Here is a 14,121-nt window from a genome sequence, read left to right on the forward strand (position 1 = left end):
ATGTGGGGCTCAATCCTACAACCCTGAGATCTTGACCTGAGCCTGAAACCAAAGTCCTAAGCTTAACTCACTGAGCCACCCAGGTGCTTCTCCCCTACCATTCTTATCTCAATTCCTGCTGACACAGCCTGATTTACAGCAATTAACCTTTGCTCAGCTTTGAATTCCATTGTACCCCGATGTACAATTCCTCTTTCATTCACATTTAGAGGAAGACAATTAACACAGACTGGTATGCCTCAGGGATATTGCAAGTCTCCCTCAATATTTTCCGAAGACCGAAGTCCGTCAAGCCGTCTGATTCTAAGGCTCTACTCTTGTTCAGTGTGTAGATGATCTTTTACCTTGTAGCCAAACTAAGCAGTGTGCTCTTAGAGGAGCTGAAAGAGGCCCTAAGGCCTCTTAATCTAAACTTAAAGGGGTACAAGCAACTGTTACCTACTTTGGACAGGAGATATCTCAACGCATTCAAAAACTCACTCCCAAATGCCATCAGTCAGTTTTGTCTACCCCTCTCCCACAAATGAAAAAAACAGCTACATAAATTTCTAGAGGTAGCTGGCTGCTGCTGCAAATGAATTCCTAGCCTGGCTGCCCTTGCAACCCTCCCAAATACCGCTTCTGAGCCCATTTCCCGGCCCTCCTTCACCTCCTTTAAAGGCTAATATTAGCACTGTCCACACCCATAATTCTTGGCTTACCGAATTTTGACAAAACTTTTCACCTATGCTGTTATGGAAATACTGAGATCGCCCTGGGAATTCCAGGAATACCTCTGCCTCACAGTTAAGTCCTTCCTGCGGGTCCGGTCGGGTCCGGGGACGGCAGGCATGCCCTCGTGTGCACTATCCCCGCTGCCTCCCCAACGGAGCCAGTGCCCTTAGATCAGGCTCCCCGTTCACCTTTATGTTCCTTGTGCTATGTCTGCTCTAAGTTCATAAGACAACCTTTCCACCTGGTGGCAAATCACCCATGAATAGGCCCTTATTATCTGACTTCTCTTTCATCTTCCCTAGCTGTAACTTTTAAATCTGACTACTAGATCATCCCTTCCTTAATAATGGACAGTACCACCACTCCGTTCCACAGGATTGTTTTGCAAATATATATATCGTCTCAAAGCCACGAGAGGATCTCTTAGATACCCCTTTACACAACCCAGACTTACGTTCTATTTTGTGATTGTTCCTACAGAGGAAATTTCTGGGGAAACATAATAACTGGCCATAGTTTCCCCACGTGAAACCCTTGAGGCACACTCTCAGCCCAAGCTGCTAAACATACAGCTCTTACCAGAGCCTAAACACTGGCAAAAGGAAAAACTGCCACAATTTACACAAACTCTGGACATGGTTTGGAGCCTGTTGAGCTGCTGCCACAATCCTGTGGCTTCTTAACCTCTGCTGGTGTTTCTCTTGCTAATGGGCTTATAATTGCTGTCATATACAAGCTATTCACTTTCCTGCTAAAATTGCTATTGTTTGCTGTGCAGCCATATAAGGAGACAGATACAGTATCTCCAGGGAATAATAAGGCTGACAAAGCTGCTTAATATGCATCCTGAAATAGAACCCCTTTCCTTTTCCAACCTAATTTATAAAGCCTTTATCCCTGACTGATAGTATCAACTAAACAGGCAAATACCCCAGAATCTTGAAAAAGACAAATGGATACAAAAGGGTACCAAATGATTAGACAGATTATACATTGGGTCAAATAGACTTCCTGTGGCCCCCTTTCTTTTGACCTTTTGTCTTGCACTTATCTCCCATCAGATGGGACATATGGGTAGACGGGAGATAGTTAAGGAACTAAAAGATGATTGGTTCTTCCCTGGCATCCACAAAATTTCTGACCAAAATTATCTCCCAGTGTACTACTTATAAATCTCACCAAATTTCTGGTGGAAACCAACATACCTCAGGAAATCCTCCAAGGCCCACATGCCGCTTGCGGAACACCAAAATGGATTCCATTGATTTATCTCCATGTCAAGCTATTCCCACTATTTGGTTATTGTCTGTACATTTAATGGGTGGACTGAATGCTACCCAGCCAGAAGTACCAATGCCACAACAGCAGTGAAGAATTAATAACTGCGAGTATTGCTTGTTTTGGCATTCCTTTATGTATTGGGTCAGATGAAGGAACTAATTTTACAACAGAAATTAACCACTTGCTTGCAAAAACTGTGGGGTACTCATTAAAATTTCACACTCCGTTCCATCCCTAATCCTCAGGGCAAACAGAACGTAAAGATCGAGACATCAAGAGGACTTTAGGAAAAATCTGTCAAGAAATTGGGATTTAATAGCCAGGAACATTACTTCTGGCCCTTACAACATCTGGAATACTCCAAATAGAAAACATAACATCTTTTGAAATAATGTTTGGTCACCTTATTCCTATTGGCATCTCTAAACCTTCCATTCTTGGATTGAGTGAACACAATAGAGGCATAAGTGAAAATTTTGATGCTACTGATGTGATATGGACCGGAGTGAACGGTCAAGAAAGAATTCTTGAGACAGTGCAAAAAGGTGTTTTTATTATAGCAGGGGACAGGACCCAAGGACAAACAAGAGCTGCAATGTGACTGTGAACAGCAACTGATCATACACTTTAACTTGGGAGGGGGAGAGATAAAGGAAGTTTCCAAAAGGATTTTCATATATTAAAGAAGACTTACAGGATCCTGGAGGTCAGGCTAATGTCAAGCCAAGGTTGCTTTTTGCCTCCAGCAAAGCATTACCCTTACGGCAGTTGCACCTTCCTTGAGGAATGTCCTACCCTGCCTGCCTCATGTATTTGTCAATGGACTACAAGTTGTAAAGAGATTTAATTTTAGCTACAATTCTTTTGCCTTTGCTCTCCAACACAATGACCAGCTACACACAAGACCTAACTAGTATAAGTGGAGCATATCATCAACAGGTAAAAATGGCACGGCCTCTGCTGACTGGCAAGTTTTGCCATTCCTTTTGACCAGAAGGTTAGATGTACATCAATGATTTTAGAGGAAAGCACACATTATCACCTCACTGAGAAGACCTTTTTGAAGTACTACTAACCACTCACACCACTATCAAAATAAAAAAAAAAACTCCTTCTGGATTCACACAAGCCCTGACAAGTTAGACCAGGATCAGCACTCCCAGGACAATTGAAAGACCACCCCTAAGGTGAACTTCAAGTGAGCATTTCCCCAGCAAATTCCCAAGTCCCAGAAGCAGACAAAATCATGAAGTAGACAGCTTTTCTCAAGATCACAGATCAAGAAACTTCACTTCCACCTATTTTCTCCCCCATTGGGTCTCCCTACTCCCAGAGGGAAATAAAAAGAGAAAAAAAAAATCTTCCTTTTAACAAAGCCTCCCCTTTCTTTAGCCATTTTTAAAAAGGCTGATTGGAGGGGTGCCTGGCTGGCTCAGTGGGCGAAGCATGTGACTCTTGATCTCAGGGTTGTGAGTTCGAGCCCCAAGTTGGGTGTAGAGATTACTTAAAAATAAAATCTTAAAAAAAAAAAAAAAAGGCTGACTGGAGATTGATTGCCTCAATCTATCCTACTTTCCCTCTGATTCTCCACTATGGGCTGTCTTTCAAACAGGGTCTCACTTATTAACTCTTACTGTTTCCTCAGCACATTATGCACAGACCTGACACCCCTTAAACCATTTTTCCAAACCATGGCCACATTAACTAATCATTGTTTGTTGATTATGTCAACATCTAGATCATGCAAAAGAACCTGAAATTAATTTTTATTCCTGCCAATAGGACCAACTGGTGGACCAACTCTGGAAAATGGATTCATGACTCGGTATGGCAGCCATGGCCAAAAAACCACATTGTTCTTTTTTTTTTTAGTGAGTCAACTGTACACGGAAAAACCTCTATGGAAGCTCAAGGACTGTTCTTTGCTCAAATTAGAAGGGACTTTTTTCCCTTTGCATTGAAAATCTCAATGGTACTGGACCTTTCCCACATGACATACCAAGGCAATATTACAATCAAACTCTGTGGTCTGATTCCACAGGTAGCATCCTCAAGCCTCTCATGAAGTTCAGAAATGGTCTCATTACTGACTCTTACAGTACTGACACCTGTCAAACCACCAGATTTTACAGCAGGCTCACAAGCCACCCTTGTGTAACCTGGGAGCAGCTGAACTGCCAAAGGCCAAAGATTACATATGGGGAGCCCAAAAATTTGCATGCACCTGGTCTCGTAACAAAACCAAGCCTTACAGCTGCTAAGGCCTAATTGCAGGCCTCCTATATCTGATATTTCACAACCTGTTCTGCTCCTATAGACTGACAGGGATACACAGAAGATAGAAATGTGCAGATGACAACAGGACAGGTGACAAGATATACCAAGCCCCAACTTAGTAGGTCACAAGTTTCATTCTGACCTTATCCATGAACAATACTGGACTTTTTATCTTATGTGATGATAAGGTATATAAAGAGTTCCACCTAGATGGTCAAGATGATGTAGACTCAGATTCCTGACACTCTCTGTAACCAGGTACTCCACCTTAAATGCCAGCCAAATTACAAACTTGGGCTCCTTTGATCATAAAGTAGTGCCACATAAATATACATTATGTTACAGAAAACTGGCTTGTGTATCACAATTCTCAGTTTTTATCCATATTGACCTCCCTTTTCCCAGGCTTCGGAACTTATGAGTTGGAAAGGCAGTTCTAAATCTTTCCATAGAAACAGAACAAGAGTTCAGTATCACTATACAAACACTGGAAGCTGTTCTATCAGAAGTTAATAGTTTAGGCTCTCCAAAGTTGCCTCGTCCTAGACACACTGACAGTCCAAAGGAAGAGTTTATTTAATCATTGGTGAAGAATGCTGCTTCTATGTAAATTGTTTGGGACAAATACTGTCTAACCTGAACCCTTTGAAAGACAAGATAAACACTCTCCATCGGATAAATGAGGTCCAGCCATTCTGTTGGACCAGGGATAGGAGACTAATTTAACGGGATATGAGGAAACGTGCTTAAATTTGTTATTTCCTATTTATTCTTATTCTAATCTATGCTCTTCTTTCCCTTTGCAGATAGATCCCTTGCCACTTGGCTGCTAACCCAATTCTTTCCACAGCCACTAATTCAGCTTTTATGTGAAACTTCTAAGGAACTTTAAGAGGAATGAAGGAGTGCAGAGCGTGTCACCCCAAAATATGCTGCTTTGGCATACTGATTATTGTAAGTTAAAGGAGCCTGAGAAACAGCCAGATGCAAGAGGGGCACTCTGACCTTCCTTAATTCTTCCTGACAGGAGGTAAAACTGCCATGGGAAAGGTGCCCTCCCTCTACCATGAGGAAGAAAAAGAGTCTTATCACCAGAGATGGGGAATCAGGCTCAGAAATCTGTACAAACCAACCTTGTTACACTAATGCTTATCTTCCTAGTCATTTCTCCACAATTTACTCCCCCTGGCCCAAACCCCTTTGTCTCCTTTGGTTCTTTGTCTAAAAGGTATAAAAGCTTTCTGTTCTGGTCACTTCTTTGAGTCTTCATTCTCTTGCCAAGGTTCTCATGTACATGTAAAAAAGACTTAATAAAACTGTGTGCTTTTCTCCTGTTAATCTGTCTTATGTCAATATAATTTTTAGGCCCTGTTAGAGACCCAAAGAAGGTACGTAGAGGAGAATTTTTCCTCTCTTACAATAGTCAATCATTTTCTTTCTGCTAGCACACTAATCTCGTAGGGAATTATACTCCCAAACTTTTGGGCTATTCTTAAATTCACTCCCATGAGGTACAAGCAACATTCTCATGATTTACTCTCTGGCCCCCTTAGAAACTCACGCTCATAATTATGACGTCCATCTCATTACAGCTGTTACAGGATTAAGTGTAACGTGCTATATACACAATACAAAACCTATAAGAGGGGGCCCTAAACCCTTGGCATAAGGGACCCTAAAGAACAGGGATAAGGAAAGGTGATCGTGGGCAGTTCCTGGGTGGAATCCATCACCTGGCAGAAATGGGATTTGATGGTGACTTCCAGCGCGGCCAGAGACTTTTCCTTCCAGCGAAACCTGTCTAACCAGCTTTCCTCCAGAGCGCAGGAAAGCCGGCGGGCTGGGTGAGCCAGCTTACTCCCTTCCGGGAGGTGGCCGAGCTGCCTGCCCGCTGTCACGGAGACACCAGACAGCCGGGCGGCGCCTGCGCGCTGGAAGAAGAGGGCACCGGGCCCGTTTCCGGGATGAGGAGCGCGCATGCGTAGGCGGCCCGCCTCGGGCCAGTTGAGAGCAAGGTGAACGCGGAAGTACGGGATATAAGGTTTTTCTGGCTGCTCTGACTGTGGTGGGGCTACTGGTCCGAGATGGAGGCGGACGCAGCTGCGGGAGATGGTCGGGACGGTCCCCGGCAGCGGCTGGGCTTGGGTGAAGCTGGGAGGCAACAGCAGAACCACGAAGTGCGGTCTCAGCCCCGGGCTGACCAGTTTCCAAAGCATTCCTACTGGTTGGATCTCTGGCTCTTCATCCTCTTCGATGTAGTATTGTTTATCTTTGTGTATCTTTTACCATGGTGAGTACTCTGAATGTAGAGGTGAACTGGTAGGGAGCTTACCACTACAATTTGGGGGGAGGCAAGGTAACTGAATTCCAGAGAGTATGGTATGCCCAAGGTAATAATACAGCTGGTTTAGTGGCGGGGTCGAGGGGCGGATAGTTTTGGGGTCGGGATGAGGCTGGAATGGAAGTGTTCTTCCTTGGCACCTCAGTGAAGGTCTTCCTCCAAGGAGGTGTGGAAGAAAGTTGGCTTCTTATTTTTTTTTTTTTTTTTTTTTATGTTATGGAATGAAACCAGCTGGGTTTGAGTTCCTGCACTACCACAAAGAAATTAAGAGAAGATATTTAGCTTTCCTGAGCTTTATTTTTCCAGTTAAGATTTGGGACCAGTAGTAACCAGGTCATAGAGGTGTAGTGAGGATTAAATGAGATAGTAATTTATCTAAAAGCAATTTGCATTTTCTCCTGGCAGCAGTAAGCGCTGACCTAAAGGTATTGTTACTATAACTACAGTTTGACCTCCAGTAGGCCGGGTAGATATCTCAAACAGGACCAAGCCTGAACTCTTAATAACTTCTTACCAAAAAGTACTTATTTTTCAGTGTCCCCATTTCTGTAAATGTTTTTATTCATTTAGTACTCCTCCCCGAAGCCTGGGACTCTTTGATTTTCCCCTTTTACATAACACCCACACATCCCAAAACACCAACTGTTAAGTCACAAAATTCTGTAGGTTCCAGTTGCAAAATCCTTGCTCTCCATTTTCATTGCCACTCACTCTGAATAGACAGTTTTGTAAGGAGATAAGGGAAGGAAAGTTAGAGAAGGGGCAGGGGAGCAGAACAAGAAGAGGGACACAGGACTGAGAGGATAAGGGGAAAAGTTCAGGAGAGAAGCGGTGAGCTGAGGAGAGGGCCTGTGGAAGAAAAGCAGTGCAGCTCATTTGGACATTAGGGAGCCCTCTTGGACTTTGGCGTCTTTGACTTATCATAAGTTAGCTTTTCTTAGTCATTATGCTTATGAGTTTGCAATCCTTGATAGGCAATTATGTCTTCTTTCTCCACCCCCAAAATTTTGGCAAAGATTTGGGCATGAGTTCATTGTATCTAAGGCCCCTTTGTCGCTGATTTTTTGGATAATGTGACAGACTAGAAGGCAGAGTGTTGAAGGGGGTGAATGGAAGAGATGAGTGTTTCTGTAAAATCTCTGCCAAACTCTTTGTAGAGTTTTCACTCTCCTCTGCTTCCCTTTTTTGGTAGAGACAGATACGTCAAATACAATGATTTTTTTTAAATGACGGTTTTCAGCTCTGGGTAGAAAATGGAAGCCATAGGAGGAATACTACAGGCCGCTTTTTTTTTTTCCCTCTCATCAATATGTAAATCATTTAGGAATAGGAAAGTGACTGAGACAATCTAGACTTTCAGATATTGGGGTGAAGTATTAAAACTGGAAGGAGACATTGTTGACAAATATTTGGTTTTTACAGAATGGTTTGCCTGATGTCTAGATTAAGAAGTTGGCTCCTGGAGTGGATTCTGAACATGACTACAAACTTTTTGAACAAAGAAGACAGGATTGTGCAACAGAATTTCAAACTCTGAGGGACTTTCATTTCACATACTCTTGTTATTTCTTTTGGGAACCATATATTTAATGGGTAGTGCTAAGTTCTTAAAACTACTCTTTGATTCATGATTAAAAACTTTTCAAACATCTGATGGCTTTATAGGGGCTGATGATGAAGCATTTACGGAAAGGTTTAGTGTATTAAGAAATATGGTAATGTCTTGCCTTTCACATTTTAAGGGTAAGGGTTAGCGACGGTTTAGTATGATGTGAAAATGTGGTGAAATATTAAGATGAAATATTTAAAAGTAAATTACTTAAAAGCAAGGAAAAGAAAAAGGAGTTAAGAGCTGTACAGAAAATGCAGGCCCACAATGTATTGGCTGTAAGTACCAGTTTAATTTTTAGATTAAGTCAGCCTCTGTTATGGTTGCCAGATTGATAACAATCTCAGAGAAAGTATATAATATCCAGCACTGGAAATCTAACGTGCATGTCCTCTTACCTGGATGCTTCCCCTCGCTTCCTTTTAAGTTCTTGAACTTCCCTAAAATAGGACTGTGTTTGAAACCTATTTTTTATTATTGTGGTTGTATTAAAAATGCTTGTGACCAAAATATGTCTTTTTTATAATGTCTGTACCTTAAATACTTCAGCAAAGTCATTTCAACAAATATTTGAGTACTTACTCTGGGCCAGGTACAGTAGTAAGCAAAAAAGACAAAAATCCTTGCCTTCATGGAACTTACATTCTTTTATTTATCTTTAGTAAGAATTTACATTCTAGGAGTGATCAGCTAGTGTTTAATCAGAAAGGTCACACTCCCAAAGCAGCTACTAAAAGCCCTTCAGAAGCTCTTCCTATTATATGACACATACTCCTTTATGTAGCAGATGTTAGAAACGGGCTTTTGAAATTGGTGATATTTGATACATGCTCATTGCCTAAATATTTGAGGATATTCACCTCCCTTAGAAACAGGGCATAGATCTGGTAAACTCTATATAGACCCTCTCTCTTTTAGAATGGCATTAGAATGAAATCCAGGACTGACTTTGGAAGATTTTTAGTTGCTTATTGCCCACTACAAGGTAACAATTATGCCTCCAGGGTATTGTTGGATCTACTTGGAGAGAACCTTTTATACAAAGGTTGATGCATCTAAAGAAACACAAAACTGGGATTTCATTGAGTATATCAAACGGTATGAACTGTTTTTCTGCTGCTTGCTAATTTTGTCCAATAAATGTTTATTATATAGCTAAATTTGGTCTGATTTGGATTTTGCATTTGTTTAAACAAATTACTTGGTAGGTAGCAGGGTTTTGAAAGGATTAACAGTTCTCATGTAGCTTAATGTTGGGTTACACACAAAGATTTATAATCTGTACTACATTTCTGAGCCTAAAATCAGTGCACTACCACAACTGCTGAATGTTCTGAAAATTTCTAGTAGGGGGAGGGTAGCAAGGCCTTGGTGTTATGACATGACTGTAAATGGTATACAAAAATGGTTCCAGTGTGAGTGTTGAATCTTTTTTACAGCTGATGAATAAGAAATTATACCTACCGTGCCATCTCAAGTATAGTGAGTGCTTATAGCACCCACACTTGAAGGGTAAATGGGTAAAGGGTAACTGGGTAAGGCTAAAGGATGAATGGGACACCAAGAAAAGTTGGCAAACTTGCTATGACAAAAACAATAACATCAATGTGATTTTAATCTGATAAATTCTTTTGTAAATTTCAAAAACTTAATTTCATATAAATGAAATGATTATTTTAATAACCATTTGAAATGAACTAGCTGACCAGTAATTATGACAAAGTCTTTAGGATTTAGGAGTCTATGAACTTGGAAATTTAGGTTAGAAACCTCTCCGTGTATCTAGTCCCTAAATGTCATGGGAATACATTCACAGACTATAGGATTATTTAAGGTCATTAAGGTTACTTAATGTAAATTATGTTCTAGGATAAGGATCATCAAACAATGGCCAATGGGCCAAATCTGGCCTACTACGTACTCTTTTGATCAGGCCTGTGAGCTAAGGATGATTTTTACATTTTAAAATGGTTGAAAAAAATCAAATGACTATTTCATGATATGTGAAAATTATATGAAATCCAGGTTTCAATGTCAAAGTTTTATTGGAACACAAACATGCCATTCATTTACATACCATTTATGGCTTCTTTCACTACAGTGTGGCAGAACTGAGTAGTTGTTACAAAGACCCTGTGGTCCACCAAGACCAAATTATTTACCATCTGGCTCTTTATAGAAAGTTTGCCAACTCCTACAGGAGCCCTGCTTTAGACCTCACTGCAGTTACACTTTTGGGAGCCTCCAGTAATAACATTTTATGATTAGTGATACTCCTGAGTACCTTTGAACTTTAAGTTGGCTTACATTTCTCATAAAATATATAATTGACATGTGAGGAGAGGAAGCCACAACTCATGAATGCACAGAAAAGTCAACCATGTTAACTTAAAATTTGTCAGTTTATCTTAAAAATATAAATATTTTGAACATTACAATAATTATTGGTTGCATTTCAGAAGTTACCATAATTTTATAACCAGAAGAAAACACCTATAAAAATTAGGTACCCTAGAAATAAAAATTTTACATGTGAATGAATAGTAATTATGTATTCAAATCTATATTTGGAGTGTTGAATCAACAAAAACAGTTTCTAGTTTGTTAGTACTATTACATGATTTAGGTGGTTTCAACTGGACAGTACTTTTTAAAAAGAGCCAAAATTAGATACTTCTATTTGATGTTGCAACTCAACTGAGTTGAAAATACAAATCTATGAGACTGCTGTTAAATATCAGAAATTAGTTTATATGTTTCAAATAATACATTTTTAACTGGACATATTGACCAAATAGAAATCTTAAAAAAAAGCTAGACAAAGTTTTTCGAAGTTATTAAAAATACTTGAAACCCATTTTCTAGTATTTTACAATGTTATAAAAGCAGTAATTAAATACAATGATATTTCAAATACAATTTAAAAAACTTTACAGTATTTACAAACCATACTAAAAGTTATGTTAAAAATAAGCTTTCTTAGAAAAGTTTAATATAGTTCATATTCAAGTACTTCTAAATTAAGAGAATATAACATAATAATCACCTACTGTTATAGTTAGAAAAGGCTAGTAAAAACTTCTCTAGGTGGAAGACAATAATTGACCAAGATTTCTTAACTGGGTGAGCTTAGGTTTTTACAAACAATTATTTTATATTTATCTAGGAATACTCATTTTTAATCATTTACATTTTAGAATATTTTAACAACTTACGGAGTTGGTCAAAACATTAAATTTACTAAACAGTTTAGAGAATTAAGTTATATATAAAGTTTATTACTGTAAGAAAATTTTTAATTCTGTAATTCTCAATTACATAGACCATACAATACTTAGCCACAAGACGTTTACCAACTTAGTACAAAATAAAATGACAAATAATGAAATAAGGCAATTAACATAACTGAATTTCATTTATAAGGTCATAATGATAATAGAAAATTATTTAAAAAAAAAAAAACCCGTCTCTGTGAAAGTAGGGTAAAATGACTATTTGTTTAGAGTAGAAAAATAGGAGTGATGCTCAAATTAATACATTTCATTAAAATTAAACCCTCTATATGAAAGTAGAAATTGAATCTGAAACCCAGAAATACTCAGATTCAAGAATCTGCAAATCATTAAAATGGGTTGACGACCCATAAAAAAAGTTAAGATGATAGCAGAGAAAATTTAGGCAGTCACAGTGAGATCCCCAGTGGGCCCTAAGTTAATACCTAACACTGGTTATTAGCAGCCCAAAGTAAACCAAACCAAAATAAAACCTTTCACATTTCATATAAAATTAGAAAAAATGTAACAAATAAATACACTAGTGTTAAGAATTTCACTTATTTTTAGCTTACGTGGCTGAAGTAAGTTTATGATACAACAGTCAAAGGCCTAATTTATGTTAACTAGGCATTATGAAGATTAAAGTTCTAGGAGCAAAATTAAGTTTCTTCTGTTCTGACCTTAAAGATTTAATTTAAAAACTGCTTTATCATTAAGGCTTCCTCCCCCCTCCAAATGCTATCACTTTCATGCGTTGATGTTTTTTAAGACACTTAAAGGGATGTTATGTAGTAGACTATCACAGAAGTCAAAAACAAATGGGTGAAGCCCTCTTTTGGTTGGTTACCCATTAGAAAGTGCTTCTTCATAAAGCAAATACTGCTTTGACTACACAAACTATGTATCACTTGGTATTTGAAAAATTAGCACAGTTTACCAATCTACGTATGTGGGTACTGGTTAGTTTAATACTTATGGGTCTACTAGCCACATATAAAGGAACAAATTACATTTTTATTCAACTGTAGCAGTGACTTTTTGCATACCCTGATTTTCTGTTTTGCAGGTATGCCAACACTATTCAAAGGGAATTTCTAAAATATCCAGTAAGTTGATCATCACAAAATAGAAAAATATATATACAAAATTAAAGTGATTAATGACTTTAAAAATGCCACGGTTTTAGTTTCATGTATCACCAGGTTTGGTCAGTCAATTCCTATTATATTTGCAGGGCCTCTGAGAAGTATAAGCTTACCAGTTCCATCACTTATCTATTACAGTGTATACTAGCTTTACATCTCTGCTCGGAAGGGCAGTTTGAACCAAGACTGTTGTGTAACACAGGTGCTAGCCCTCTTTCACTCTGAGATAGTGCATTATCATTACAAAAGCCACTGTTCTCTGGAACACAGAGCTTGGGTCTCTGATGGTATTTCAGTCTGTACGTATCAGTCATGCAGCTATCAACTGAAAAATAGGTAGTTAATGAAATGGTCTCATTTGGACAGGTAGAACTAGAGTCTATTTCTGGTTGGCAAAATGCATCAACAGCTGTACCCAAGTCTGCCTGAAAATCTTTAGCTGAAAAGCTTGACAGGTAGTTTGGTGTGTTGCCAACATGCTCTTTTACTTGAAATGTTTCCTTAAGTCTTTGATCATTCATATATGTACCCACTTCTGAACCTGGTTCTGAATCCAAACTTAAACTGTGCTTTGGAAGACTAGAATTAGCTTTAAACATCTCTATAAGTTTGACACTAGGTGTGGCATCATTTTTCTCTGACTGTGGCACACTGGTTATAGCATATTTCTTTGGTGGCAAAGGAGGCGGTGGATTATGGCTAACAAGTTTTGGCATCTGACAACCATCAGATCTGCAGGTTGACTGAATTATATGTTCCGTGGATAGAGAGTTCTCAGAGCAACATTGTTCCATCATAGTTTGCTGCTGGATGAGGGGAGAAGTTTCTGGCTTTAACCCAACAGGTCTCCTGTGTGAAGACCACAGTGAAGACGGTGAGACTACTTCATTAATGTTCACTCTCTTTCCAGGAGCAGAATTATCATCGTGAAAAAGTAAACCTGTTCTCTCAAAATTTTCCGTATTAAGCCACTCAGAAAACCTGCATTCACTTGAGGTTTCAAGTTTCTGTTCACCTGACTGGTGGATATGCTCTCTTGCTGCATTGTCCTTGAGTATCTGTGGACCTGACGAAGGGAATAACTTTCCATTGGTTTCTCGTATATGTGACCTGTAACATAAAAACAAGAACAAAGCTAAAACACCATACACTATTTGGCAAAATTGGAGGAAAAGTAAACATTTGTCCTGTAGCTTAACTTCTCAATATACACCTGATGTTATTTTTGTAACATAACAGAAATGGGAAGATATTTGTAACCATTAACATTTTATACTCTCTGACTCCAAAATTTATGCCAAAATACATGAATGCCAGAAATACCTGTCATTCCCAAAATTAGATTTCTAGTAATTAGAAGCATAATTTTAAAAAATTCATTTTAACTTATAAACACTGAAATTACATATATTTGTGATAAAAGGTAGCATAGACTTAAAAAAATGTTATAAGCAAACACTTCAATACTCTAAAACACTT

At 38.8% G+C, this 14,121-nt stretch overlaps 2 protein-coding genes across 7 annotated transcripts in view; one reads left to right on the plus strand and one right to left on the minus strand.

Moving 5' to 3' along the window:
* The first annotated feature begins 6,247 nt into the window (after positions 1–6,247).
* Positions 6,248–9,382, plus strand: C11H4orf3 (chromosome 11 C4orf3 homolog). Its single transcript, XM_002927947.4, has 2 exons — positions 6,248–6,562; positions 8,036–9,382. Coding segments are annotated over exons 1-2 (207 nt in total). The 5' UTR covers positions 6,248–6,356; the 3' UTR covers positions 8,037–9,382.
* Positions 9,383–10,226: 844 nt separating this feature from the next.
* The window catches only part of USP53 (ubiquitin specific peptidase 53), a 63,433-nt gene continuing 59,538 nt past the window's right edge, over positions 10,227–14,121 (minus strand). For 4 of the 6 annotated variants that reach the window (XM_011235671.3, XM_019808691.2, XM_034671295.1 and 1 more), the window contains one exon: positions 10,228–13,752. In XM_011235671.3, coding sequence (XP_011233973.2) covers positions 12,768–13,752 — 985 coding nt within the window. In that variant the 3' untranslated portion in view covers positions 10,228–12,767. Of the gene's footprint in view, positions 13,753–14,121 lie in introns of all 6 variants that reach the window. The other 2 variants (XM_019808692.2, XM_034671296.1) reach the window with 1 other exon arrangement.

This window comes from Ailuropoda melanoleuca, chromosome 11, assembly GCF_002007445.2.
Source record: "Ailuropoda melanoleuca isolate Jingjing chromosome 11, ASM200744v2, whole genome shotgun sequence".
NCBI classification, from domain to species: Eukaryota; Metazoa; Chordata; class Mammalia; order Carnivora; family Ursidae; genus Ailuropoda; species Ailuropoda melanoleuca.

What these genes read in the sequence shown, in the direction of transcription:
- C11H4orf3 (XM_002927947.4), top strand. Translation starts at nt 6,357, where the DNA reads ATGGAGGCGGACGCAGCTGCGGGAGATGGTCGGGACGGTCCCCGGCAG.